The following is a 26,126-nucleotide window of genomic DNA, read 5'->3' as shown; positions in this document are numbered from 1 at the left end:
TCTGGTCTGGTCAAGCTGTACTTGGCACAGGACCCAAAGGAGGGAATAACAAAAGTGGCTTTTTGTTGCTTCTCAATTGTGGGGCTGGCTGGGGATGCTTTGGACCTCAGCACAACTCTGAGCAGCTTCAGAGCTGCTCTAAATTGCCTGTGGTCTCCAAAGCTGTACTGGCAGCCATAATCACGGAGGCATAGCAATACATTGGCCATGCCCCCTTTTGTTCTTGGAATAACCTTTACAGTTAACACTGCGGGGGGTAGTGTAGAACTGGTGTAGTGGTTCTACAGCACCCTGGAGGTTTTCTCTACATGGAAAAACTCATTTGGCCAATAAAGTTGAATTTACAGTCCCTCTGTGCCAGTAAAGCAGTACAAATGAGCCAGTGGGGCTATGAATCTGTCCTTCTGTCTCTTAGAGCAAGATTCTTCTGTTCTATTATTACACACCCACTTTAGGGAAATATTTTTTCATTAATATTCACTGAGCACCGCCTACTTTGCTTATAAATCCAAACACAAGTCAAGAGACATCTGTTTAATATAAGTCAGCACTTACAGTTTTGTGTGATTATATCTGATCTGTTTGATCTACCACATCAGCACTGTTTGTTAACTGTAATTTTATCTGATGTGGAAAATTCTAGAATGCTTGCAAAAAGAAATCTCTATATATATGCATTCCATTACATTGTAAAATAACAATTACTGTATGCTATGTTTTATTTCCTTTCTACACACAACAGCTCACTTTCCTGGGGAGTCCTCTAAGTAAGGGGAAATACTGGAAAGGTATGTTTGATTAAACATACCAACATTTGTAAAACAAATCCTCATTGGGTTTTTTTTTGGGGGGCGGGGCTAGACATGGGAGTACAAGAACTATATTTAATCATCCGGCAGCTAAAATTTACAGGACTGGGATAAAGAAATCTTGGACACCACAAGGGTTACCTTGTGGGGTTTCCTCTGTATACTGCCCCCCAGGAGCAAGGAATTTTGGAGCCCTTGAGGAGGCAGAGGGCATGGTCTCCAAACTCTGTGGATCAGTACTAGGAAAGGAAGCTGCGACCCATGGTGTGCTATACCTTCCATTGTGATAGCTGAGAACTGCTCCCTCTCTGTTGCCATTGCCTTCTCTGCCTGCATCTATGCCACCCCTTCCCCTCTCCAATGGGGCTGCTGACATAGTGCAGGTTGGACAGTGTTAACTCCTATAAGCATATTTTCCCTGATATCCTCTTGGTTCTGAGGGAAGCATACATAAATTTATTGTGGTCCACAACAAAACTCCTATTCATTTTAACGGTACAGGATCAGGCCATTTATGTCTGTAGATTATTTTTATTTTATAAATCAGCACTGCCAGTCCTTAGACTTCAGGCAGCACCTGAAAGTGACAAAGGGAGGTCCTTCTCAGAGGCTTGCTACAGTGCAATCTATTGATCCCACTTGGTGGGATGAAAAAAATCAGAAGCAAATGTTCTGTAATTTAAAACCTTGTAATTTATTTCCCCAATTTGACATCTGTTGCATATAAACAGGAGCAGAAATGGAAACACAGAGCTCCAACTCTCAGCTATTGCCGACTGGTTTCTGATTCTTCATCCATGGAACAAAACACTGGAATGGCAAACATAAGGTTAGGATTTTAAATGAGGAATTAATGAAAATGCTTCTTACTTTGTTGCCGCCCTTAATGTAGTTTCCATGGAAACAGGACTGGAAAGGCTGCCTAGGAAATCTCTGCCTTGTCAGTTTCAGCTCTGAGCCAGTGATATTGCCAGATTTTTTTCCCTACTGTTTTTAGCACCTTAAATGAGAAAAATGATTTCTCACAGGGCAATTTAGGTAACAATCATGATTTGGCCAGTTATGTTGGTTACTCATGCACTTGGCCTATTTAATTCTTTTTAAATTTTTACATTAGTTTGGTAGTGTCAGTAATGTATATTAGAACTATTGAATCATGACACCAGATTATTGAAAATGTCACTTGAGTTGAAGACATTCATTCCATGTCATTTTTAAGTAGCGGCAGGTGCAGTCTGAGCGTATGGCATGAGCTAGACACAACTCTGCCATTCACTCGCTTTTTGATGAATCACACTGGGCATGGTGTTGAAAGGCACTGAGCTCTTCCTACCTCCTTGTGCTCATCACTTCACACTCAGTCCCTAAGCCTCAATTAACAATCATCTGTAAATCCTGCCGCTTGCAGAACTTCTCTGAGATGCTGAATATCCTCCCCACTGAGTTCAAATAAGAGTGTCCACACAAAGACTTGCACCGAAATAACTAAAAGTGGGAATTACAAATAACCTAGTTATTATGGTTCTAGTTTCCAGGGAGACAAGCCCTGCATTTCACTTTCAGGCTTTTAGAGTTGCAGTGTTGGGGTTTCAAACACAGCAGTGGGTGATTCTTTGTTTAAATATACGTGTACCCAATGAGGTTTTACTTTAATTTGGGGAACTGTCACCAAAGTGTTCTAGTAAAAGCTTGCTTTTAATGTGAATTTTGGGCCAAATCTGAGTTGACAGCTCGAGCCTGATGACTCCACAGTCCTGCCCAGGTTCTGGGGATGCTGTGAAGTAGCTGACTTTTACACTATTGACGTACACTAGTGACCAGATGTCCCGATTTTAGCGCCTTTTTCTTATATAGGCTCCTATTACCCCCTATCTCCTGTCCCCATTTTTCACATTTGCTGTCTGGTCACCCTAACTGATGTTAACCATTATTGATTAAAACGGCATGCATCTGACTTCCTCCTGCTGGAATGGCTACCTCGGCATTTCTATAACCCTTGCTTAGTTTGTGCCAGGGTACAGCCCGGGCACCTCTAGGTGTGGCACTTCATATCCCACCACCTCTGGGTAGCCACATCAGTTATGACAGTAAACCATTGCTTCACCCCCGGCACCCCTTTCATTACAAATTAAGCACCGTCTATAACCCAGCTCTTCCAGGGGCCTCTCACTCAATCCGCCAGGGGCAAGGCCGGTGCCTGCTTTTCACCTCCTCCCTACCCTGGCAGCTTGGGTGGCCCTGCCACGCGTCCAACCCGGCGCTAGGGCTTACTGCAGCACGCCGGGCCTCCCCGCTCCAGGTGCAGCCCCCAGCGAGGGAAACGCCTAGGCGGCCGCCGCCGCCGCCGCCGCGCGGTGTCAGTCACCACAGCGCCCCTGGCTCAGCCCCTGTTACTGCCCCACCCCTACGCCTGCCAGAGGAAGCGCGAGGGACCAGGCCCCGGAGCGCGAGAGCCCACGCGCTTCCCTCTTCGCCCTTTCCCGGGGAAAGCGAGGAACGCTCTCCTCGCTCCGCTTTACCGCGGAAGTTTGGCAGCCTGGGGCCGCCGTAGACGGGTGAGCCGCTGATTGTTGTCCGGGTGGATGCAATCGCCGTGGTGGTTGCGGGCGCCTCGAGCTCGTTCGGCGTGTCCCCGCGTCCCCCGCCCGGGCCCGGGCAGCCATGAGTGAGCGGGGGGAGCTGGACCTGACCGGGGCCAAGCAGAACACGGGCATGTGGCTGGTGAAGGTGAGAGGCCGCCCGGGCCCGGCTAGCGACTCATCCTGTCCCCCCGCGCTCCCGGCTTCTGGCCTCGCGAGGGAGGCCCCGCCACGGGCTGGGGCGGCTCCTTCCCTCCCCGGGGCCGAGACCCGGGCTCGCCTCGAGGCTACGCCGGGGCGGGAATCCCTGCGGCGGGGGCGGGGTTCCCTGTGGGGGCGGCGAGGGGGAGGTATGTGGGGGCGGGGATCCTGGTGGGCCGGGGCGGAGCGGGGGAGAGATTCATCTGGGGGGCCCGAGGAAGCGGGATGAAGGGCGGGGGAAGGGGGCGGCAGCAGTTCCCTGGTTCTCTCGCTTTTGGGGGGGTGGGCGGAGTGACTTTCCCATTCCCCTTGGCGGCCCCTACGGTCTCCGCAGGAAAGCAGAGGCTCGTCTGGTTTCCCCGGAGCTGCGGAGACCTCGCCAGGCGCGAACCAACGCCCGAGTCGGCGGGCAGGTCCCGCGGCTGCTCTCTGCTCTGCCAGCACCGTGCCCAGAGAGCTGCGAGACTCCAGCCCCTTCAGTGGCTGTGTGTTACCATACACACTGTAACGAGAGTGATCAGCTAAGGTGAGCTATTACCAGCAGGAGAGAAAAAAAAACCTTTTGTAGGGATGATCAAGGTGGGCCGTTTCCAGCAGTTGACAAGAACGTGTGAGGAACGGGGAGGGGGGTGTTTACTTTGTGTAATGACACATCCACTCCCAGTCTTTATTCAAGCCTAATTTAATGGTGTCCAGTTTGCAAATTAATTCCAATTCAGCAGTCTCTCACTGGAGTCTGTTTTTGAAGTTTTTTTGTTGTTATATTGTGACTTTTAAGTCTGTACAAATTGTACCAGCACCCCTGGGGGAACTGGCGCTGTCTCAGCAATCAGTTGTCCCTAGCATAAAAGCCACATCAGGGGAGGGAGGAGGTGTGCTGAGGTGAGGAAGGAGCCCCCTAGTTAGTTCTAACTCATGACAGGGCTGGGTTGCCGCAGAGTCCAGAAGCCTTTTTGTTGTAATATTGCTACTTTTAGGTCTGTACGATTACAGACCTAAAAGTTGCAATATTACAACAAAAAAACTTCAAAAATAGATTCCAGTGAGAGACTGCTGGATTGGAATTAATTTGCAAACTGGACACCATTAAATTAGGCTTGAATAAAGACTGGGAGTGGATGTGTCATTACACAAAGTAAACACCCCCCCCCCCCCCCGTTCCTCACACGTTCTTGTCAACTGCTGGAAATGGCCCACCTTGATTATCACTACAAAAGGTTTTTTTTCTCTCCTGCTGGTAATGGCTCACCTTACTTGATCACTCTTGTTACAGTGTGTATGGTAACACCCATTGTTTCATGCTCTCTGTGTATATAAAATCTCCCTACTGTTTTTTCCACTGCATGCATCCGATAAAGTGAGCTGTAGCTCACGAAAGCTTATGTTCAAATAAATTTGTTAGTCTCTAAGGTGCCACAAGTACTCCTTTTCTTTTTTGCGGATACAGACTAACACAGCTGCTACTCTGAAACCTACAATTAGTTGGGCATTTTTACCACTGTGTAATCACAGGCTAGATGATACAATGGTAAAAACATGTAAATTCTGCCCATGTTAAATTTTTTACCATTAACATAAGAATGGCCATACTGGGTCAGACCAAAGGTCCATCCAGCCCAGCATTCTGTCCACCGACAGTGGTTAATGCCGGGTGCCCCAGAGGGAGTGAATCTAACAGGTAATGATCAAGTGATCTCACTCCTGCCATCCATCTCCACCCTCTGACAAAGAGAGGTTAGGAACACCATTGCCGCAACACTTGTGAATTACAGCTATAAAGTTTGCTAGTGTAAAAGGGTTATGCATGGTTTTCCCCTACCGTCCTGGTTTAAAATCCAATTCAGACCCGAAGGAGAGATAGCAGACCGTCTGAACTGGAATTTTAAACCAGGGCAAACTTTTGTAAGTAGGTCCCCCAGCATGTTAAGAATCACAACATAGGTGGGACTTAATCAGTTTTGCTACAATAATATGATCATTTGGTGGATTTAATTAAAAAAAAAATATTTCTCTTTAAACAATAGAATGTTTTGTGTAGCGCTGCTTTACCACAACAGTTCACAACACGATTTCCCTGGCTAATGAAGAGCAGGCATAACAATGTTGAAATTGTTAATTAATTTCTGGGGAAAAGACTTGCTGGAAAAACAGTTCTGGCTAACCTGGTTTCCCTTTAGAATGTGTGGAGCTAATATAGAAAGTATCCCAGAGAGAGACAACTTAATAGGCAATAATAGCCCAGATATTACATTGGTGGGTGCTTTAGGAATATATGCAATAAAAGTAAGTACAACTAAGGCTGTGAGGTTTTAGAGTGCAAAATATAGAAAAGTAGGTTGTGCTAATTAGGGAGTATTTTATTTTGAAATGGTATTGGTTTATGTCATCTCTTTTCCCACATGGTCATGTTACAAATTGTGAGGGAGAAGTATTATCCCTACCTACACAGCCAAGAATAAAGACCATGTCTCTAGAATCTTAAGTATTTTATATATGTTTTGTTCAGATGCTGTTAGTTCATTCGTGGCCTCGGGTCAGACCTTAACTGGGGAATCCCTTTTCCAAAATCCAAGTTAAAATTATTTGAATTCTGTTTTTGTTTATAGAAACAAATTGCAATGTTTCCATACACTATATTCAGGATTGTTAAAGGATTTTTGAAAACTGATCCTCCTAATTGTTCTTGCTAAAATTAAAAGAAATCCGCCATAGTGGGTGTTTTATTGTGTAAAACATTTCCTGTCTTCCTGTAGATTGCATAATCCCATCCACTATACAACTACAGATTTAGCTGGGTGAAGCGAGGCCCTACACTTAATGGCATCTTTTTTTTGTTCTGTGTGTAACGTGACAACTTCTGAACATGTTGTATCAATTCCAAAATTTCAGAGAATGTTCTGAGCAGCAATAGGCAGAACCCTATTGAGGTTGGTGAAAATGTAAATCTGGAAAAGCTTGATTTCTACCGATATAAGTGAGGGAAAATCAGGCCCACCAAGTGCCTGATTGGTGCTGCAGGCAGATAAATCTTACTGGTGCCCCCTGATACTGCCTATACATCACAGGTTGTGGCTTAATATTATTATTTAATATTTGTATTCCATAGCACCTACGAGCCATAGTCATGGATCAGGATCCCATTGTGTTGGGTGCTTCTCTCTCTCATTGGGTGTGCAGCTCTTCCTACATAAGCAACAAAGTATGCAGTCCTTTAGTTGTATATACTTTCTACAGTGGCTATAAATGCAAATATGGAATGACTTTACTGTACTAGTAAAACCCTAGAAAGTGATTGCTACAAAACTAAAAATAAAAGTGGATTTGCTGGAGCATCTGATGCATTGTGAGTGTCAAAAGAAGAGCATAAAAAGAACATTGTACATCAACGCTTTTTTAGTGTATGGCCTTGGGGTTAGTAAAACATGACTTCCTTTTTTGTTCCACAAGTCAGTCAGATGTCCTGTTAAGTGTTAAGGCTGCAATATGTAATCACCTCTTTTAGTTTCATTTAAGTCATACATCTTAGGCTATGCTTGGTAGATTTTGGAAAGTTTAAATATGATCAATTTTTGGTGCTGACTTCTTCTGTTTGCCTTCCCTAGCAAAGAAATATTAATCTGCAGTGTATTTTGATTGTTGTTGTAAAGAAAGCAATACAAAAAAGATGTTATTTTTTTAAATTAAAAAAAAAAAATCTTGGATATAACTATCTGTTGCATAGTTACCTGAATTTCTTTTTCTTTCTTTCTTTTTTTTTAGGTCCCCAAGTACTTGTCACAACAATGGACTAAAGCTTCAGGAAGGGGTGAAGTAGGGAAGCTGAGGATTGCCAAGTAAGTAGTTCACCATACTTTTTTTTGGTAGGATTTCTTAGAATTATTACAGAAATAGAAAAAGTTATGTTTAGTGTACAATAGTGTATTGCAGTGAAGTACTACTTATATTGCATAATATTTATTGAAAGTACAAGTTGGGTTTATTTCTATGAAATTAATAAGCTTGAAATATAGCTGCCTAGTGATTATCATTGTATATTCTAAACAATATGAATACAAAAAATTATACTGGTGTGTGTGGATATATTTTAGAACCCCATTTCTGATTTCATAGACGTCGGCCATAGGCCCATCTAAATAAAGAATCTCCATCAATTTATTTATATGCTATTGTGTTGCTTCTATTTGCTCCTGCTGATTTTCCCATTTGTCCTTGGGTAGCTCAGGAGTGAAGACAGTAACAAAGCTAGAATTTGAGGTTGCTGCTGTTATCAGAGGAGCCAAACCTGTGAAATTAGATTATGGAAACTAAAATATTAAATATTTTCTTTTACAGAAATCAAGGAAGAACAGAAGTAAGTAATTACCAAATCCAAAGGCTATCAATGTGTTATATTTTGAACTTTAGTGTTGCTTAAAGTAGTGTACATTTCTCTTATAGTACTTGTAATAGAGCACTGGACTGGGAGTTGGGAGATCTGGGAGACTGGCTCTGTCACTGGCCTACTGCGTGACCTTGGGCAAGCCACGTATCGCTTCATGCCTCAGTTTCCCCATCTGTAAAATGAGGATAATGATGCTAATATCCTTTGTAAAGCGCTTTGAGATCTACTGATGAGAAGTGCTATATAAGAGCTAGGTATTAATATTAAGCAGAAAAAGTTGGAAACAAAGAAGTAAGAGTTCAAAATATACCATATCATATTTGGTATTAATTCATTAGTTTTGTTAAATATAAAGTATTAGGGAATTTGAGGGTCTTTTCATCTGCAAAGGCAGTTGATTAATTTCTTTTATTAGCAATTGAATGAATAATAGCTTTACCAGGTATTTTACCTTTCATGTTAGATGGGAAGGTAGCAGCATGATTCAGTAAACCCCAGAGCCAACCAACACATTGAATTGGAAGAGACTTAGCAAAAATTCAGCAGTGGGGAAAAGCTGAATATACCATCTTAGAGTCTGATTTAACTCTCATTGGAATACGTGGAGAGACTCCAGTTGTCTTTGGGATTTGTTCAGGCTCATAGCTGGCTGTAATATATGCTGCTGACACTTTCTCAAAAGTGAAGGTAGCTGTGTGAAACGTTTAAAATATCTACATTGAAAGGTATAACTATCTTAGGTTCTCAAACATTTTTAAAAATAATGAAATGCAATTAATTGTTCTCTGACATCAAGAGGAGATAATAAAAATCTGTTGAGTAAATTGTATAAATAATCCTATGTGAAAATGTTGAATAAAATATTTCAGAAGATTAGTATATTAAAAATTAGATCCCCGATGTATATTTGAACAATTCAAAATTGTATTGTACTATTTCATTTTTCTTTCGTTTCCTGTTTCCTAAGCTCTAAAATCTATGTAGTTAAAAGGTCTATGTACTAATATTATGTTCATTGTGGGTGTTAGGTTTCATTTACTTTGAATGAAGATCTTGCAAGTATCAGTGATATTGGAGGGAAACCTGCTTCAGTCAGTGCACCCAGAGAACATCCATTTCTTTTGCAAAGTGTGGGAGGACAGACGTTAACAGTGTTTACAGAAAGCTCAGCAGGTAAGTTAGAATGAAAATTATTTGTTAATATAATTCCTGTCATGCATGTTTGCGTAGATACATAATCTCAGCATGATAGTTGGTTAAAAGGACACCATCAAACTGATAGATCTAAAATAAAGACCTTTCAGCTTTGTTTTATGGTCACATACATGCACATAACACTTCATTCTAGTTGACTATTTTTCTTCTTTTAATTGAGTAAGAGCCTGAAATGTCTCCAGAAAGGACTGTATTGTACATTCCAATACCAGCCTTCTGAACAGCTCAGAGAGGAAGAATGGAGTACAGTACAAAACCTTTGGGTTTCATCACAACTTGTGCTTCTGATAGGATGACCCAGCAGAAAACTGCTGCTTTGCTCAACACTTCTTTTGGAGGAAAGGATAGATTTGTCAGGAATCTAGCTACAGTGTGATGAAAATCAATTTTGAATTATGTTCATTTTTTTCTATCAGTCTTGATATAGTGTCTTGTTGACCAGTGAATATTAACGGTTATTCATCGAACTTTCCAGTTGTTTACTTTGTCAGAAAGTGTAATAGTAATGTGGTATTTGGCACGCAGGAAAAATAACTGTATTTTTGTCTATTGGATTCAAATTCCTTGACCTACATTATGTGTAGGTCACTGATATTACAGTAGCAATTTTCAGGATACCACATTCTATGAGCATGTTAGGCCTAAATTATATGATGGAAACATCAAAATTATGATATGCCCTCCCTTTCACTGCTCTCCTTCCTCTTGTGGAATAGTCAGTATATTTTCCCTTTGCTGGTTGGCTGTTCTGATACTAAATTAATGTTATGTAGTCCCCAAACTTTGTGTGCTGCAGATTTGTATACTGTAAATGTATGGCAGCGTCATAGAAAATAAGGTGGGAGAAAAGAGAGATTGGATGCCTTGAAAGCTTAGTAGAAGATACTTGGGGCTTCAGGCATCTTGGAATGTTTGGGAGTCCCCATCAGGCAAATAAAGTTTATGATGCTTTCCCTCCCCTTTTTGGGCAGGGTCAGAGGTGTACATTTGGATACGCTGGATTTTTGGATGGTTTGAATTCTTCATTTTCCACTCCTGCAAGGCTGGCCAGGAACCAGCTGCCCCTGTTGCATCTTGCCCAAATATCTGTCACTATATCTTAGAGTGGATAAACACATTCCCTGAATATGAATGCTCAACAATGGAATAGTTAACAGTGACATTTGAAGTGTAATAATTAGGCTTCAGATTTGACACCAGAAAATATGCATGGGATTGTTCACAAGTCTCTGAGATACTGTTTTGTTTTTTAAAAAAGGGTAAGGGACAGACCTACTTATTGCTATGAACTGATGGTGATACATGTCCCTGTATGGCACACATTTATGATTGCATTGTGTCTGTCATAAGGCAATGAAATGGAAAAATTTAAATTTCCGCATTAGAGTGGGTAATTATATGAGAGTGATTCCTATTACACTTTCCATCTGCTATCTGACTAGGTGTATCCTAGAGAACGTCAGATAGATTAGACAATAAGGTGGGGTAAGAAAAAAATACCTGGGGATAATACTGATTCTCATTTTTAATGGAGAAGAATGTGTAGAAAGGCTTTTTGAGCCACTTTCTCCCCTGATTTACCTCTTGTGCAATCTTGGAGTGTAAGCCAGACCAGAACTTGGCATTAATGTTTTAGCTAAATCTGAGGAGTCTTTCACGATAAAATAAATGATCATCAACTTTACTTCTTATGAAGCACTGCTTGCCATAAATACACAATTCTGATCTCTCAGAATGGGTTATGCCCTTTTGAAAGAAGGGAAGTCCACTGAATTGCTAAATATTCTAAGTTTTACAGTCTAAGTTAGTATAAAGTGCATAGTTAGCAGCAGACTGGGTGGGTTCCTTTAATATCCATTCGGTGATTAGTATGCTCAGTCAACATAATGGAAAATGTAATTCGATAAACCCAAAATCAATTGCTAGAGGAATTGTGCTTCGGTTAGCAAGGGCACCATGGTACGCAGAAAACTGATTTACATTGTATACAGAAAGGTTGGTAGAATGGTTTAGTTTTCTGTAAATTGGAAACTAAATTCATTTATTCAGTAGGTGAAATCAAATGTATTTTTGTTTCATTCAGTTGTCAACACTGATATTTTTTTCTGATGTGATCGCCCCTAAGTACTTAGATCATAATTGCTCTATCGTGCATTGTTTCTGAGTATGAAAAAGTTATTCCATTTCATACTTGTTCTTTAAGGGAAAAAAGTTCTGCAAACAAGATAAGGAATCTATATCCCTATGCCTTTTTGTTTAGGGGCAGTGGAAAGTCCTCAACGTCAATTTTAAGAGCCAAGTTGATTAATAAACTAAGAGCAGCAGCAACCAGTATAGTTAAAGTTGTGAAATGGTTAATGTTTTGACCCCCTGTTTTTCAGTCTCTTACAACTTGCTGTAATTTTTCAAGTTTGGTCTGTACTTTAAGATGAATATTTGTTTAAACGTCCCAAAATAAGATTCAACTATTTTTGCTTATAAGTGGGGGGGAGGAAATCCTTGTTACTGGAAAAGTGAAAGAGAACCATTGCAACCCTCTCTTGTACAATTGTAGTATCAAAATAGCGTGGGATGTTAAACTGAAATTTGGCATGGAAATAGCTACCATTAAGAGTGCACCTGTGGGTGTTCTGCTGGAAAAGTTAGTTTTGATTTAACCAAATTACAAGCCTTTGAAAATTCTTTGTGTATGATGCAAAGAATATCTTGTGTGACTTTTTTTAAAACACACTCTAGCAATATTCTGAGTAAAGCTGGCTGCATTGTGTATTCATGTATGGCTAACTTAAAATTACATTTTTTTTTTTCTACAACCCAAGCTAGCGTCTTTTGATTGTGTATTCATCTGTGTGTGCTGTATGAACTGAATCCATGAAAATCATTTATGTGAAACTTAGTTACATCCTGATTCTGTAAAGTCTTAGCCTGTGTAACTCTACTCATATGAGTAGTTCACTGAAGGAAGCACTGTGACACATCATTCCACTTTGGTTTATATATGCCACCACCAATAGGATCATCTTTGATGCTCATCAGGTGACTTGGTCAGAATCTATATGGGAATCCCTCTGTCTTCTATACCACATCAAGCTCAAGCTTCTTGCAATAGCCTTCAAAGCCCTAAATAGCCTTGACTCATCTCTCATGACGTGAACCCACCTCCCCACCCCCCTGTGATGTGTTGTTACACAATTTGTCCATTTACCCAACAACAGTCTGTGGTTCTTCCATGGCACTCTCTATGCATGCAATGCAGTTTTCTGGGTTGGTTTGTAAAGTCACTAATGTCTCATTTAAATCCTTCCTGAAGACCTACTTTTCCCACAATGCCCATTTCATTATTTATCTTATGTATGAACTGCTAATTTATTTGAAGAGAGTGGCCTACAGACACTGGAGCTGAATCTAGAAATTACAATGACAAAAGATGTGGATTGAATTGTGGAGGGAAGAAAGGAGGGTAAGGGGTAAGGAGTTTATTGCCTTGTTTAATTTGAAAACAAATGTAAGTGGCAAGAGGTACCTGTCATCAGCCAGATTAGTTTGCTTGGGTATTGTTTCCCCCGTCCACACACTTCCTTTCATTGTCTTCTTAGAGTGGTGGATGGTCTTTGGAGCAGGGAACTCTATTTCCTCTGTGTTTGGAAAGTAGCTAGTGTATTTCAAAGAATCATAGGAATGTAGGACTGAAAGGGACCTCAAGAAGTCGTCATATCCAGTCCCTTGTGCTGAGGCAGGACCTTGACAGGTGTTTGTCCAACCTTTTCTTTAAAATGTCCAGTAATGGAGATTCCACTCCCTTAGCAGTCTAGTTCAGTGGTTAACTATCCTTATAGTTAGAAAGCTTTTCCTAATATCTAACCTAAATCTCCCTTGCTGCAGATTAAGCCCATTAGTTGTCCAATCTTCACTGGACATGGAGAACATTTGATCACTGTCCTCTTTATAACAACCCCGAAAGTATTTGAAGACTGTCATCAGGACCCCTCATCAAGATGTTATTCTTTTCTCAAGACTAAACATGCTCAGTTGGGTTTTTTTTGTTTGTTTGTTTTTTAAATCTTTCCCTATAGGTCAGATTTTCTAAACCTTTTATATTTTTGTTGTTCTCTTTTTAACTCTCCCCAGTTTGTCCACATGTTAAGATTTGGCACCCAAAACTAGACACAGTACTCCAGTTGAGGCCTCACCAGTGCCAGATTGAATGGGACAGTCGCCTCCCATATCTTACATTTGGCACTCCCATTAATCCAGAATCATATTAGCCTTTTTCACAACTGTGACTTTTTGGGCATTGCTGCAGTTGTGGAATATGTCTACACTGGGACCAGGGATCTGATTTGCAATTTGTATAGACTACTCTCACTAGCTTTAATTTAGCTAGCTTATAAAAAATAGCAGTGAAAGCGCAGTGGCATGGGCGGCTCAAGTGAATATGTACCTACGGGGTTAGGTGGGCTTGAGCAGCCCAAGCAGAAGTCCACATTACCTCTTCCTTGCTACTATTTTTAGCAAGCTAGCTAGATTAAAGCCAGCACTGGTATGTCTACGAGAGTTGCAAATCACACCCCGACCTGCAGTGTAGATGTACCCTTCACAGTAGTAATTTTCGTCTGTTTTAAGGTTTGTCTGTGTTCAAAAGGATTTTAATGATACAAGCCCTGATCATGCTTCTGTTGACTTCAGTGGGACCTAACAGCATGTCTGTCTGACTAACACTGCTTAGTGAAGAAATAACGTAAAAAATATGTGATAGGCTTGTATACTGATATGCATTATGTTAGAGCCTGCAGGTGAGAACCCAGTTGTCAGAGGCACTGTGTAGATTTATAGGAAGATATCCTCTGCCCCAGTGAGCTTATACAAACTTAGTTTAAGAGGCAACAGATGGGTGAATTATGTGAGCATTCATAAACAACCCTGAATTGTGCCTCTCACTAATCCCAGACCATTGAATTCTCATGTGTGGATTTTTTGTTACATGCTTATTATAAGTTGTGTGATGATATACACTGAAGCCAAAAATGTGCTTGTTGGAATTACTGTTATTTATGTAGGCTATTACCATTGCACCAATTTAACCATAAATTCCTTTATTAAACCCAAAGGCTGTATGGTATTTACACAGTTGCTCTAAACACGCCTAAATAATAAGCAATTTACTACCGCCAAACAGTAACAAAACACTTATAAGTATTTGATTAAGATACTTACAAATGGGGAAAACGCAGGGGTGCTTAAATCCATATTGGTCAGCTCTGACTTGGGCAGGCAAGTATTAACCCTTTTATGAGTTTACTTTTTTATACCCTTTAACAAACAAGTGGTGTCGTTGCCAATTATTAGACCCTAGCTAAGGCCAGATGAAGGAGTTTCTTATACATTCAATTATTTACTGGACCTGGTACCCAGTTAACCATATTTATTTCTGTTACTTTAGCTGTTTTGAAGGATCATTACAAGTTTAACACAACAGCTCTTCTTTCTCATGACTTCTTTGTTTGCATGCCGTGAGTCTATTGCTCAATTCCCGCTATTAATCCCAGCTCAATTTAAAACCAGGGTTCATCCAAATCTAATGTGGGCCTGCATTCCTACCATGCTTTTTTTTGTTGTACTTTAATTTTATTTTATTAAGTTTAAAAATCAAATAACTTTGGGAAAATACGATGCTTATGAAAACTGGGGACTGATAGCACTAGTTGGTGCCAGGTATACAAACTATGAATGAGCGTTATGCCAGCTTCCAGAAACAGTTGTGCTAGCTGACCTCAATCTAGATTTAAAACAGCCCTTCCATGGTACTCCTGTTCTGGGTCTCTCTTGACAAGAGATCGCCAGTTCTTTCACATTGAGTAATGTAGACATACGTCCTCTGGCATCTTTAGGTAATTTCCATTAATTTTGTAACTGCACCATCTTTATATCCACTTCATCAGAAGTGTCTTGTTTTTATTTTTTAAAGGAAAAATAAGCTAGTACATCAATCCTCTGTGCCCATTTCTTCAATTGGAGAAGAAATGAGGTGCTTAAGATTTGTTCTCTTAATTTGTTTAATCTTCAGGAGTGCATGCTAGAGATTATACACAGTTATAAGGTCATCTTTTGTTCTTATACTGACAAATAATTTGGGGGATGCTAATCTGTTCATATCAAATAATTGAGTAAAGAAATTTTAAAGCTGGCTGGACAGAGTTGGAGTATTCAGACCTTATATATTGAGTGAGCTGAACTAACATTTAAGTATAACTTCGCCACTTTTGAGATCCATTGATATAAATACTTGTTTTATTCATTAATGTGAATTGTAAAATGTAGCCAGTTTGCCATACAAAGATTTGGAAAGACTATTTCTTACAGTTAACTAGAATTCAAGCTTTCTTTGGCTTCTGTTATTCCTTTCCTTGAAAAACTAATTAATGTGTCTCCTCTTAAAATATACTTATTTTCCCATTGTTTTTAGGCTGGCTCACCAAAAATTTGCTTCTGCACTCGGTACCATTATAAAATTTTGCCCTTGGCTTTCCTACAGCCCTAAAAGTACGCAATGAGTAATCGGCAGTAATGGCTCAGACTTTGGGGAATCAAGTATATCTAGATAATTAACTGATTTGGACTTGCACTCATAAACCATTGGAGAAAGCTGTTGTACCAATAAATTAAAAACCAGCAGGATCTTATTAAAGGGAAAAAGGCAAAATACCACATTTATTGTGAATACAGAAAGAATCATAGTAAGCAGTTAGTTACAGCTGTAACATTCCATTCAATCTCATCTTTATTCACTCATTCATTCATACTCACACACACAGGTTCTGCAAGGTTGTTATCATAGTAAGCAGTTAGTTATAGCTATAACATTCCATTCAATCTCATATTTATTCACACATTCACACACACACACACACACAGGTTCTGCAAGGTTGTCATCATAGTTACCAGCCTTAGAGTTGCTCATGCCAAGCCACTGGCCAGGTGGCCTGGACATGAGGAGGGAGCAGGGCCTTGTCAGATGCTCATCTGATGCTCCTGGAAGTTGGTTTGCAGAATCAGACCCCAAAGTTCTCACTTTTTAAGAGTCTATTTTTATAGGAATTTCTTCCTATGCCAGTCTATGGGAATTGCTTCATCATGCTGTTGCTGAATCAATCAGCAGATAGCACATTCCTGACGGATCCAAGAAGTTATCTTGTTCTTTGGTTCTCCCATTCTTGAGGCTGTTGGGTGGATTCCAGTCTGCCCTCCGGGGGTCCTCTGGTTATTTCCACTTGACGCCTTCTTCAGCCGATGGACACTGGATTCTTAGGCTGGCACCTCCCTGATCATTCAGTTATTATCCACACCAAGCATCCATCCACATACATCCTCTATCTCTATTTTAATCACAATTGTTAATACAACAAAAGGGCGGGGAGTCTCTGGGTGCTGTTTCTGTTGTTAGAGTATTGCTTTGAGTCTCTGTGAATTGCTTTGAGAACAGACTCTGTCTTAGAATGTACTAACGCAATTAGCAGCTTGCAAGTTTCACACATAGAGGGAGAGAAACAGTACCAAAACCCAAGAGACCTCTTAATTAGTAATACCCTGGAATTTAAACTATGGGGAATCAAACTCATTTGTGATTTTAATACAGAACTTCTTTAATATGATCCAACAAAGCCTAAGAAAGAATATGCAGTTTGTTTCAGGGCTGGTCTATGCTACCAAGTTAGGTTGACTTAACTTCATAGCTCAGGATTATGAAAAATGTCACACCCTGCGTGATGTAATTAAGCCAACGTAAGCCCCAGTGTAGACGCTGCTGGGGTGACAGAAAAATTCTTCCGCCAACCGAATTAAGGCATCTCGGAGAGGTGGATTTTACTACAGTGATGGAAGAACGCTTTCCGTTGCTGTAGTACATGTCTACACTGTTGTGGCACAGCTGCTGCTGTAGCGTTTCTAGTGTAGACACTAGTCCCTGGGCTTTAGGTTTTTATATGGATAGAGCTACAGTATTTATAAAATTGTGTATAATGCTGGTAGCCTATGGAAATCTATACAGAGAATATGCTGTACTCTGTACCTGTTTGGTGGATTAGATTGTGTATAGTTAAACCTCAGCAAAGCTATCTGAGGATATTAGGGATTCACTGTAGGGCTAAACCAGCATTGATAGTCTGCTTCTATAATTTGTCCATCATAGAAATCTAGAGAGTGCTACTTGGAGTTGTTTTCACACTTTGACACAGTACTACTCTCTCAACTTGGTGGTTTTTTAATAACTGCATAGTGTTTGTTGAAGGCATATGGCTCTACTGAGTAGAATTTGCAGTGTTTATCAGGAACAAACAGTCTAGTGGAACAAGTGTTCAGGGTGATGAGTGAAGAGAAGAATTAAGTCATTGAATGACTTTTATTTCCAGTCTCACTGCTGGGAAGAAAAACAGGCACAAGCATATGGTTTTATCAGCCACTTGGAGACCTGGCAAACTTGTATAAACATTGGGCAGTTAGGACATTGCTTTTAATTGCAGCTTTGGTCACAGGCTTAAAGCAGTGTTGCAAAATACACAGTTTTGGCTGGGTAAGTGAGACTTTTATTAGCCAGAAGGAAAATGGAGAGGGATAGGAAAGAGAAGTAGTAAGGTGGGAAAGGAAAAGTTGGGAAGGGGTAGGGGACACACTGAACTTCTCACATCCCAGGTGGTGGTTGGGATACATCTGGAGTCAGTGGAAGTAGAAACGTCATCTGAGTCCCTCTCTTGGCCTGGTTTGGTCGGGACATCTCTCAGGATTAGGATGACAAATGCCCATTGGTGTCATGATGGATCCCAATGTCCAAGGAGGTGGTAAGGGTGGCAGCCATAATGGTGAAGCTTACCCCCCCCCCTTTTTTTTTTGGAAAATATGCATCCGATGAAGTGAGCTGTAGCTCACGAAAGCTTATGCTCAAATAAATTTGTTAGTCTCTAGGGTGCCATAAGTACTCCTTTTCTTTTTGTTTTTAAAGTGTCTGTCACAAACTGCACTACAGTTAACAAGAATGCTGGTAGAAGTGCCAATCTGAGGAGGTGACCCAAAAACAAAATTAGCATGGAGATCATTCTTCCATTTGAATGCTCCTTCTGAGTCTGGGTTGAGACATTAGTAAAACAATGTGGGTGAAATGCATTTGTTCTGTAGATAAATGGAGTACTTCATTTTCCAGTGCTTTCAAGTCAACACCTTTCCTAAACACAGTACTAGTTTTAAAACAAAATGAAACAAAAAGACTTATAAAAACCCAATTGATTAAATCTACAGTACTTCCTCTTTCTTTTAGAGTATGTTCATAGCCCAAAGATATTTCCTTATTTCTCCCTCCTCTTCCTGTGGACCTCAGGAAAGTGACCATCTGGCTGAGAAAGGAGGGATGGAATATAGCTGCCTCTGAATTCTGCCATTGCTACTTTTAACAGTAGCCAGAGAGAGGTTGCTACACGGATTTAAGGCACTTCAGCCACTACTTCACCTTGTTCTTTCTCTGTGGACCTCTCTGAACAGGGGTAAGGGATCAAGCTTGAGGAATAATAGATGATCCTCCACATAGTATCATGTTGCATAACTCCCGGACTACTGCGAGAGATTTCCAGTTCTTGCTCTTGTCATGATAAAGATGGTTACTTAAAATCTGTTAAAATCTGGAAGGTGAAAAAAAGTGAACCCACTTTGGTTCTTGATTCAGACAATGTGTCCATATGTAAGTCTGCTTACTGATCATACGTATGTATCCATATAAGTTGTATGTAATGGAAGTTAGGTGTCTAAATCCTTGTGAAAATCCCATTAGGTGCCTGTCTGCATCTTGAGGCACTGAAATACCTTTAAAAATCTAGCCCATCCTACCTGTATGCTTCCTAAAAGCATATTAGGCTTTGTGTGTTGATGCATTTCTGTGACCTTCCCTGTCCCAATCAGTTTAGTTTTGCACACATTGTCTATTGTGTTGAACAATATGAAGCATTGTACTGCATTCCAAAACACCAGGTACAAAATACCAACCTAATTTGCTGTATTGTCCAACTACAGAATAACAATTGAAATATCTATTTAGTGTAGGTTGATACCTCTCAAAAATGTTATTTGGCTGGTTTGGCTTATGCAGCCTTTTTTGGTAAGGATACTAGTGTATGTATCCTACTGCTCGGTAAAACACTAATGCCTGGGTAATGTTCCTGAAGATCAGTTTACGAAACCTGTGTAACTGGAAGGTGTGGTTTCTATGATTGTTGCACAGGGAACCCAAAACACAATTGTTTCTCTTGCTGCTTGCTGTCTAGGCTGATTTTTGGTCTTATTTTTGCAATAAATATGAACTACATCCTGTTCCATAAACATCACCATATGTACATCACTAGTTGCTATGCAACAATGCTATTTGTGTTTCCAATCATTTTGTCTTATCTTTGTCATCAGTTATCATAGATGTAATTTTTTTTGGGGGGTGTGGGGGGGAAAGGTGTGGGGGGTGTTTTTGGAGGTGTTTGCATTCCAATATGCTACACTGAGCAAAATTAGTGTGTTTTTGTTTTTTTTAATATATGGGTAAGTTTTCTCTTTTAGACTGGACATGTTTGATTAAGATTGTCATTTCTGAGCTTTCTACTGACAGCCACCATGGGGCTAGAAAGCAGTTTCAATCCTGGATCAAAAATTGGAAGGTGATTGTGTTAAATATTTAGCAGTACACTTTCTTTTCTGAATGTGAGTATAAATCAGTTCCCATCCTATTTTAGTAGCCCCTTACATCATTTTGTGACAGCAGGTAGCTCAGAAATGCTGACTCTAAATTTTAACATTACTTTCAAATATTTGATTTATGGATGATGAAAAATGCTTTTCTTACTATGTTAGATCTTGGGTAGAACTGCTTGGAAAAATGTGCTACTTGTGTGATTCAGAACAGCGGGATCAGGCCCAACATATGGGATATGTGTAGATTTTACACTATGGGCCAATTCAAACCTAGTACAAGGTGGATAATTCCAGTAAATTGGGTGGAGTTGGTCCCATTTACATGGAATTTTGAGGTTTGGCTCCATAGATCCTGGACTTTCTCTTTCTAACGACTTGTTCCTAGATGCAAGTTAAATGCTACTTTTTTTTTTTTTTTTTTACTCTAAACTTACTATATGTCTGAAATATTTGTAGATCAAGCTGCCACATTGAGTTATAAAATGTGGTGTTAATGTTTCTTTTTAAAAGTGGGTGGAAAAATCTAGGAAATAGCTTTAGTTTTAAGAATTTGGTTGTCTAGGTTCTTATATGGCTTAGTGTGGTTTCTGAACACCTATCAGTAATTTCTACCTTCTAATCTTATGTAAGAAATTGTTTCTGTTGAACAGTCATAGTACAGAGAATTCCAACATAAACAGCACAGAAAATAACTATATTATCTATTTATCTCCAAGAGCCATTCAGTGTTCGATGGATTGATTATGTGTACTATCATGATCTCCAGTCCTTAACAAAAATGCAGCTGCTAATATCATCCATGCCAGTTTTTTCTGACTGATACTCCTCTCTTAGAGACTTTCCAGTGCAGCAAATTCAAGCTTTTTGTGATTGCATTCAAAGCTCCAGGTAATTCTGTCCCTCCCTCTTCATCTGGCCGTGTCTCTTAATATGTCGCACTCTATGTCTCTCCACCCTCACAACGACTTAATTTTCTTTTTCCACAACTGACTTTGTCTCTTTTTGCATGCTAATTCCCACGTGGAAAGCCCTTTCTGAGCTGGCATGCAGAGCTGCTACTGCAGTATTAGATTCTTCACATGCAATTTTGTACCAACCAGAATTAATATTCACAGTTTGTACTTTGGGTTTGTTGTGACCAGTTGACATCTTTGAAACCTCAGACGTACCAACCATTTTAAGAATTTTGGAGAAAAGATTTACTTATAGAAAGTGATTACAGTCCTAGAAAAATGTTTCTCCCCTCCTTCATTAAAGCAATGCTGCTAACATCACTGTAATTACTTTTTTTTTGTTTTCTATAAATTCCTCAGTTTTCAAGATTTTTAGCATCTTGTGTTATTATTTCAAACCACAGTTAAGCTAAATGATGGTCTGTGATTTTTCAGTTCAATTGTTGTTGCTAAACAAAATAACTTCTGCCGAATTATTGAAAGCTGCTGTTTTTCTTGATACCTGTCTAACCCCCTCGGAGGGCAGGACGCTCCCCACGTCTTCCACCCAGGATAAAATGAAATATGAAATTTCTGAAAAATAAAACAAAAAGTTGTAAAAAAGAGAAAGATAGAGCCCCATAAAATTATATCCTTCCTGCTCCTGCCACCCTTTCCAGCTGTCTGTACTCTTGTGATTCTAGCACTTAGCCACACATTCTGTTGTCCAAGATACCTCTGAGGTCTCATTTAATACCTTTTTGTTACTTTATGTACTTGAGTTTTTTACCGACTGTCTGTGGAGCTGTAGCAGCAGGAGGAGGAAACCCACTGACAGCCAAATGATTAAAAGAAGTAGAAGCAACAGTAGCCTTTTAGATCTATCTCGTAAATGCAGATTACAAAATATTTGCAAAGATCATAAAGAAGTTGCATTCTATTATCAGAAAACCAAAAATACTACTCCAACTGACTTCTTTACAGACTGCATTTTGGATGACACCAGGCCTTCGCTCACTTTGGGCAAGTCACCAAATCTCTCTGCCTCAGCTTCTCCATCTGTAAAATGGGGATGGTGTATGCTCACCCTTCCCGATGGGTGTGGTGAAGATTAACAGATGTTTATTAGCTGATCGAGTGTGGCTGACTGTCAGGGGTAAGCTATTGTTTCATTGCATTTTAGTTTTTTTAACTAGAATGTCCTGAGCCTTGGATAGGCAACCTTTTCAATTCTTGTATAAGTCCAAATAAGACATTTTGAGGATATAAAGTGCAAAATAAATGTTAGGTGGTGAAGGTTGATTCACTGTGTGGGGAATGGAGTTGGCAACTTCTTTACTGTAGTTACTTTAAAGATTAAATAGCTACTTTGGTGTATGAGAGGTTCCCAGAACGTTGGGCAATAGGATTTGGCATTTTTTACTCCTACATCAATGAGACTGAACAAATCTGCAGTGATTAAAATATACTTAGTAACTAGGCAGAAGAGCTACTTCCTCCAAGGTCTGTCTGAAGTTAGTACTGAAAGAGGTACTTTTTCTAAGACTGGAATTCTAGTTTTATATCTGCTGTTAAGGGCATATTCTGTGGCTAAGTAAAAGCAAACCCACTCATCCCGTTTGTAGAACTTGATTGCTTAATCTAGAATCTAAAACAGGGGTGGGCAAACTTTTTGGCCTGAGGGCCACATCGGGTTTCCGAAATTGTACGGAGGGCTGGTTAAGGGAGGCTGTGCTTCCCCAAACAACCAGGCGTGGCCCGGCCCCCGCCCCCTATCTGACACTCCCTCCCCCCCGGCTTCTCGCCTGCTGACGGCACCCCCCAGGACTCCTGCCCCATCCCGCCCCCCCTCCCCCAGCTCCCTGTCCCCAGACCGCCCCTGGAACCCCTGCCCCTGACTGCCCCCAGTCGCCCCATCCAACCCCTCCTCTCTTTCCTGACTGCCCCCTCCTCCCCCGGACCCCTGCCCCCATTCAACCCCCCTGTTCCCTACCCTCTGACAGCCCGGCCCCCTATCCACACCCCCACCCCCGACCACTGCCCCGAACTCCCCTGCCCTCTATCCAACCCCCCCCACTCCCTGGCCCCTTACCGCACTCCCTGAAGCACCAGTGGCTGGCAGCGCTACAGCGGCGCCGCCCAGAGCACCAGGACAGGCAGCCATGCCGTCTGGCTGGAGTCAGCCACGCCACGGCGCAGCACAGAGCACCGGGTCAGACCACGGTTCTGCAGCTGCGCTGCCGCCCGGAGCATTGCGTCAGCAGCGCAGTGAGCTGAGGCTGCGGGGGAGGGGGAGCAGCAGGGGAGGGGTTGGGGGCTAGCCTCCCGGGCCAGGAACTCAGGGGCCTGGCAGGAGGGTCCCACGGGCCGTAGTTTGCCCACCCCTGATCTAAAACCTCTCAGAACGATGTGAACTACCTAAGTGTGTTGCCTTTTTATGCAGTAGTCTTAGCTGAATAACAAACCTTACAATGCTCAAATGCTGAGAAATGACCTGTGGTAGAGCTTACTTGAAGACTTTAGTAATATAAAGACTCTGGAATTGTGAAATAGCTTTCTCTAATGACAGGTTTCAGAGTAGCAGCCGTGTTAGTCTGTATTCGCAAAAAGAAAAGGAGTACTTGTGGCACCTTAGAGACTAACCAATTTATTTGAGCATAAGCTTTCGTGAGCTACAGCTCACTTCATCGGATGCTTATGCTCAAATAAATTGGTTAGTCTCTAAGGTGCCACAAGTACTCCTTTTCTTTCTCTAATGATCAGTGCTTTAAGAAAATTGCAGGCCATAATTTTGTTGAAGAAAGTGCAACTTTTTATAGTTGTTGTAAATTTGACTGGCATTGTGGCCCATTGCACCAGGTCACAAAGCCACTCACTCAGATTTGGCCTGTTTGCCCTCCATCATGTTTGCATTCCAGCGCCAGGTGGGGGACACAGTGTTCTGTTCTGCTTTACGGCCTTGGAAGGGAGGCTGTATGGCTTGGAAGAAGGTGCTGGAGCGTGTATGTGTTAGTGCGCACCAGAGCTGGTGCTCCTTCTGGGGTTCCCTGGGGGAGAGGGGGAGTGTCTTTATTCCTTGCATCCGATGAAGTGAGCTGTAGCTCACGAAAGCTCATGCTCAAATAAATTGATTAGTCTCTAAGGTGCCACAAGTACTCCATTCCTTGTCAGGAAACAGGTGAATCATAGAATCATAGAATATCAGGGTTGGAAGGGACCCCAGAAGGTCATCTAGTCCAACCCCCTGCTCGAAGCAGGACCAATTCCCAGTTAAATCATCCCAGCCAGGGCTTTGTCAAGCCTGACCTTAAAAACCTCTAAGGAAGGAGATTCTACCACCTCCCTAGGTAACGCATTCCAGTGTTTCACCACCCTCTTAGTGAAAAAGTTTTTCCTAATATCCAATCTAAACCTCCCCCATTGCAACTTGAGACCATTACTCCTCGTTCTGTCATCTGCTACCATTGAGAACAGTCTAGAGCCATCCTCTTTGGAACCCCCTTTCAGGTAGTTGAAAGCAGCTATCAAATCCCCCCTCATTCTTCTCTTCTGGAGACTAAACAATCCCAGCTCCCTCAGCCTCTCCTCATAAGTCATGTGCTCTAGACCCCTAATCATTTTTGTTGCCCTTCGCTGGACTCTCTCCAATTTATCCACATCCTTCTTGTAGTGTGGGGCCCAAAACTGGACACAGTACTCCAGATGAGGCCTCACCAGTGTCGAATAGAGGGGAACGATCACATCCCTCGATCTGCTGGCTATGCCCCTACTTATACATCCCAAAAGAGGGAATGGGTGTGAAGAGGAAGCCTGAGACTTAACCCTCATGGGAGTGTTGTCTTGTGAGTGTCTCCATGCTGATGTTTCACTGCACTAAAACCACAACTTAAAAGTTTTTCTGCAACATGTGAACCAAAAATCATGACTCTTACAACCTTAATAATATCTTTCCCCTTATTTTGTAACCTAGTTAGGGATAGATTATCTCTTAGTTTGTCCACTGAGACTTCAATAAGGCTCATACATTGTTGTGCTTACAGAATTTTTTGGAAATAAATTACCTGTACAACCAAATTGGGATAGTGTTTACTTTAATGTTTGGGTAATACCATATGTTAGGATATAGATATTCAGGCCTGTCTGTAAAGGCCTATACTCTAAGAATTTAGGTGTATTCTTATCACTTAGCTAGTTATAGAGGTATAAAAGAGAGAATCAAAATCACTGTCTGCCAGGGTAATGTCCTTCTCTTACTGTTACAGTCTGAGTCCCTGTTCTTAGGCTAAGGCCTTTGGCTAAGCAACAGAGGCAGCCATAAGCTGGGAAGCGAATGGTCAGATCCTCACATTCCAAACTAGTCACATTGAAATAAGGTGCTATTGGGCTGTTAGGAATACAATCCTGTCCTGATAATGTCTATTGCCTCCAGAGAAATGGAAGTGCCTAGAAGATGTAAAAGGAAGCTTAGTTTGATAGCATCCTGTGTGGCAAAAACTCACTTATCAATAGCTGAGATGTGAAATCCTCATTTCTGTGTTTGTTCTATCACTGTAGTCCCCATTTCCCCATTGTTTGTATAATCTTTGTCTGGTTCTGTGATTGTTTCTGTCTGCTGTATAATTAATTTTGCTGGGTGTAAAGTAATTAAGGTGGTGGGATATAATGGGTTAAATAATCATGTTACAATATGTTCGGATTGGTTAGTTAAATTTCAGTAAAATGATTGGTTAAGGTATCGCTAAGCCCAGCTCAAGTTTTACTATATAGTCTGCAAAAAGAAAAGGAGTACTAGTGGCACCTTAGAGACTAACCAATTTATTTGAGCATAAGCTTTCGTGAGCTACAGCTCACTTCATCGGATGCATTCAGTGGAAAATACAGTGAGGAGATTTAGATGCACACAGAACATGAAAAAATGGGTGTTATCATACACACTGTAAGGAGAGTGATCACTTAAGATGAGCTATTACCAGCAAGTTGGGGGGGAAGGGGGGGAGAGAAAACCTTTTGTAGTGATAATCAAGGTGGGCCATTTCCAGCAGTTAACAGGAACATCTGAGGAGCAGTGGGGGGTGGGAAATAAACATGGGGAAATAGTTTCCCCCCCCCCCCACTGCATCCGATGAAGTGAGCTGTAGCTCACGAAAGCTTATGCTCAGATAAATTGGTTAGTCTCTAAGGTGCCACAAGTACTCCTTTTCTTTTTGAGACTATAGAGACTTAACCTGGTTTAACTGTGTCCAGTCGTCTTCCCATTTCTACTCCTTGCAAACTGCATGAGTGCAGATCTCTC

At 41.2% G+C, this 26,126-nt stretch overlaps 1 protein-coding gene across 2 annotated transcripts in view; it reads left to right on the top strand.

Annotated features, from left to right (window-relative positions):
- The first annotated feature begins 3,308 nt into the window (after positions 1 to 3,308).
- GTF2F2 (general transcription factor IIF subunit 2) overlaps positions 3,309 to 26,126 on the top strand; it is a 136,592-nt gene continuing 113,774 nt past the window's right edge. The window contains exons 1-4 of one of the 2 annotated variants that reach the window (XM_074961238.1): positions 3,309 to 3,536; positions 7,349 to 7,422; positions 7,922 to 7,940; positions 8,999 to 9,143. In XM_074961238.1, coding sequence (XP_074817339.1) covers positions 3,471 to 3,536; positions 7,349 to 7,422; positions 7,922 to 7,940; positions 8,999 to 9,143 — 304 coding nt within the window. In that variant the 5' untranslated portion in view covers positions 3,309 to 3,470. The remainder of the gene's footprint in view (positions 3,537 to 7,348; positions 7,423 to 7,921; positions 7,941 to 8,998; positions 9,144 to 26,126) is intronic. The other variant, XM_074961229.1, reaches the window with a different exon arrangement.

The sequence above is a fragment of the Natator depressus genome, chromosome 1, assembly GCF_965152275.1.
Source record: "Natator depressus isolate rNatDep1 chromosome 1, rNatDep2.hap1, whole genome shotgun sequence".
In the NCBI taxonomy this organism is placed as follows: Eukaryota; Metazoa; Chordata; order Testudines; family Cheloniidae; genus Natator; species Natator depressus.
This window is presented reverse-complemented; position numbering and strand designations above follow the sequence as displayed.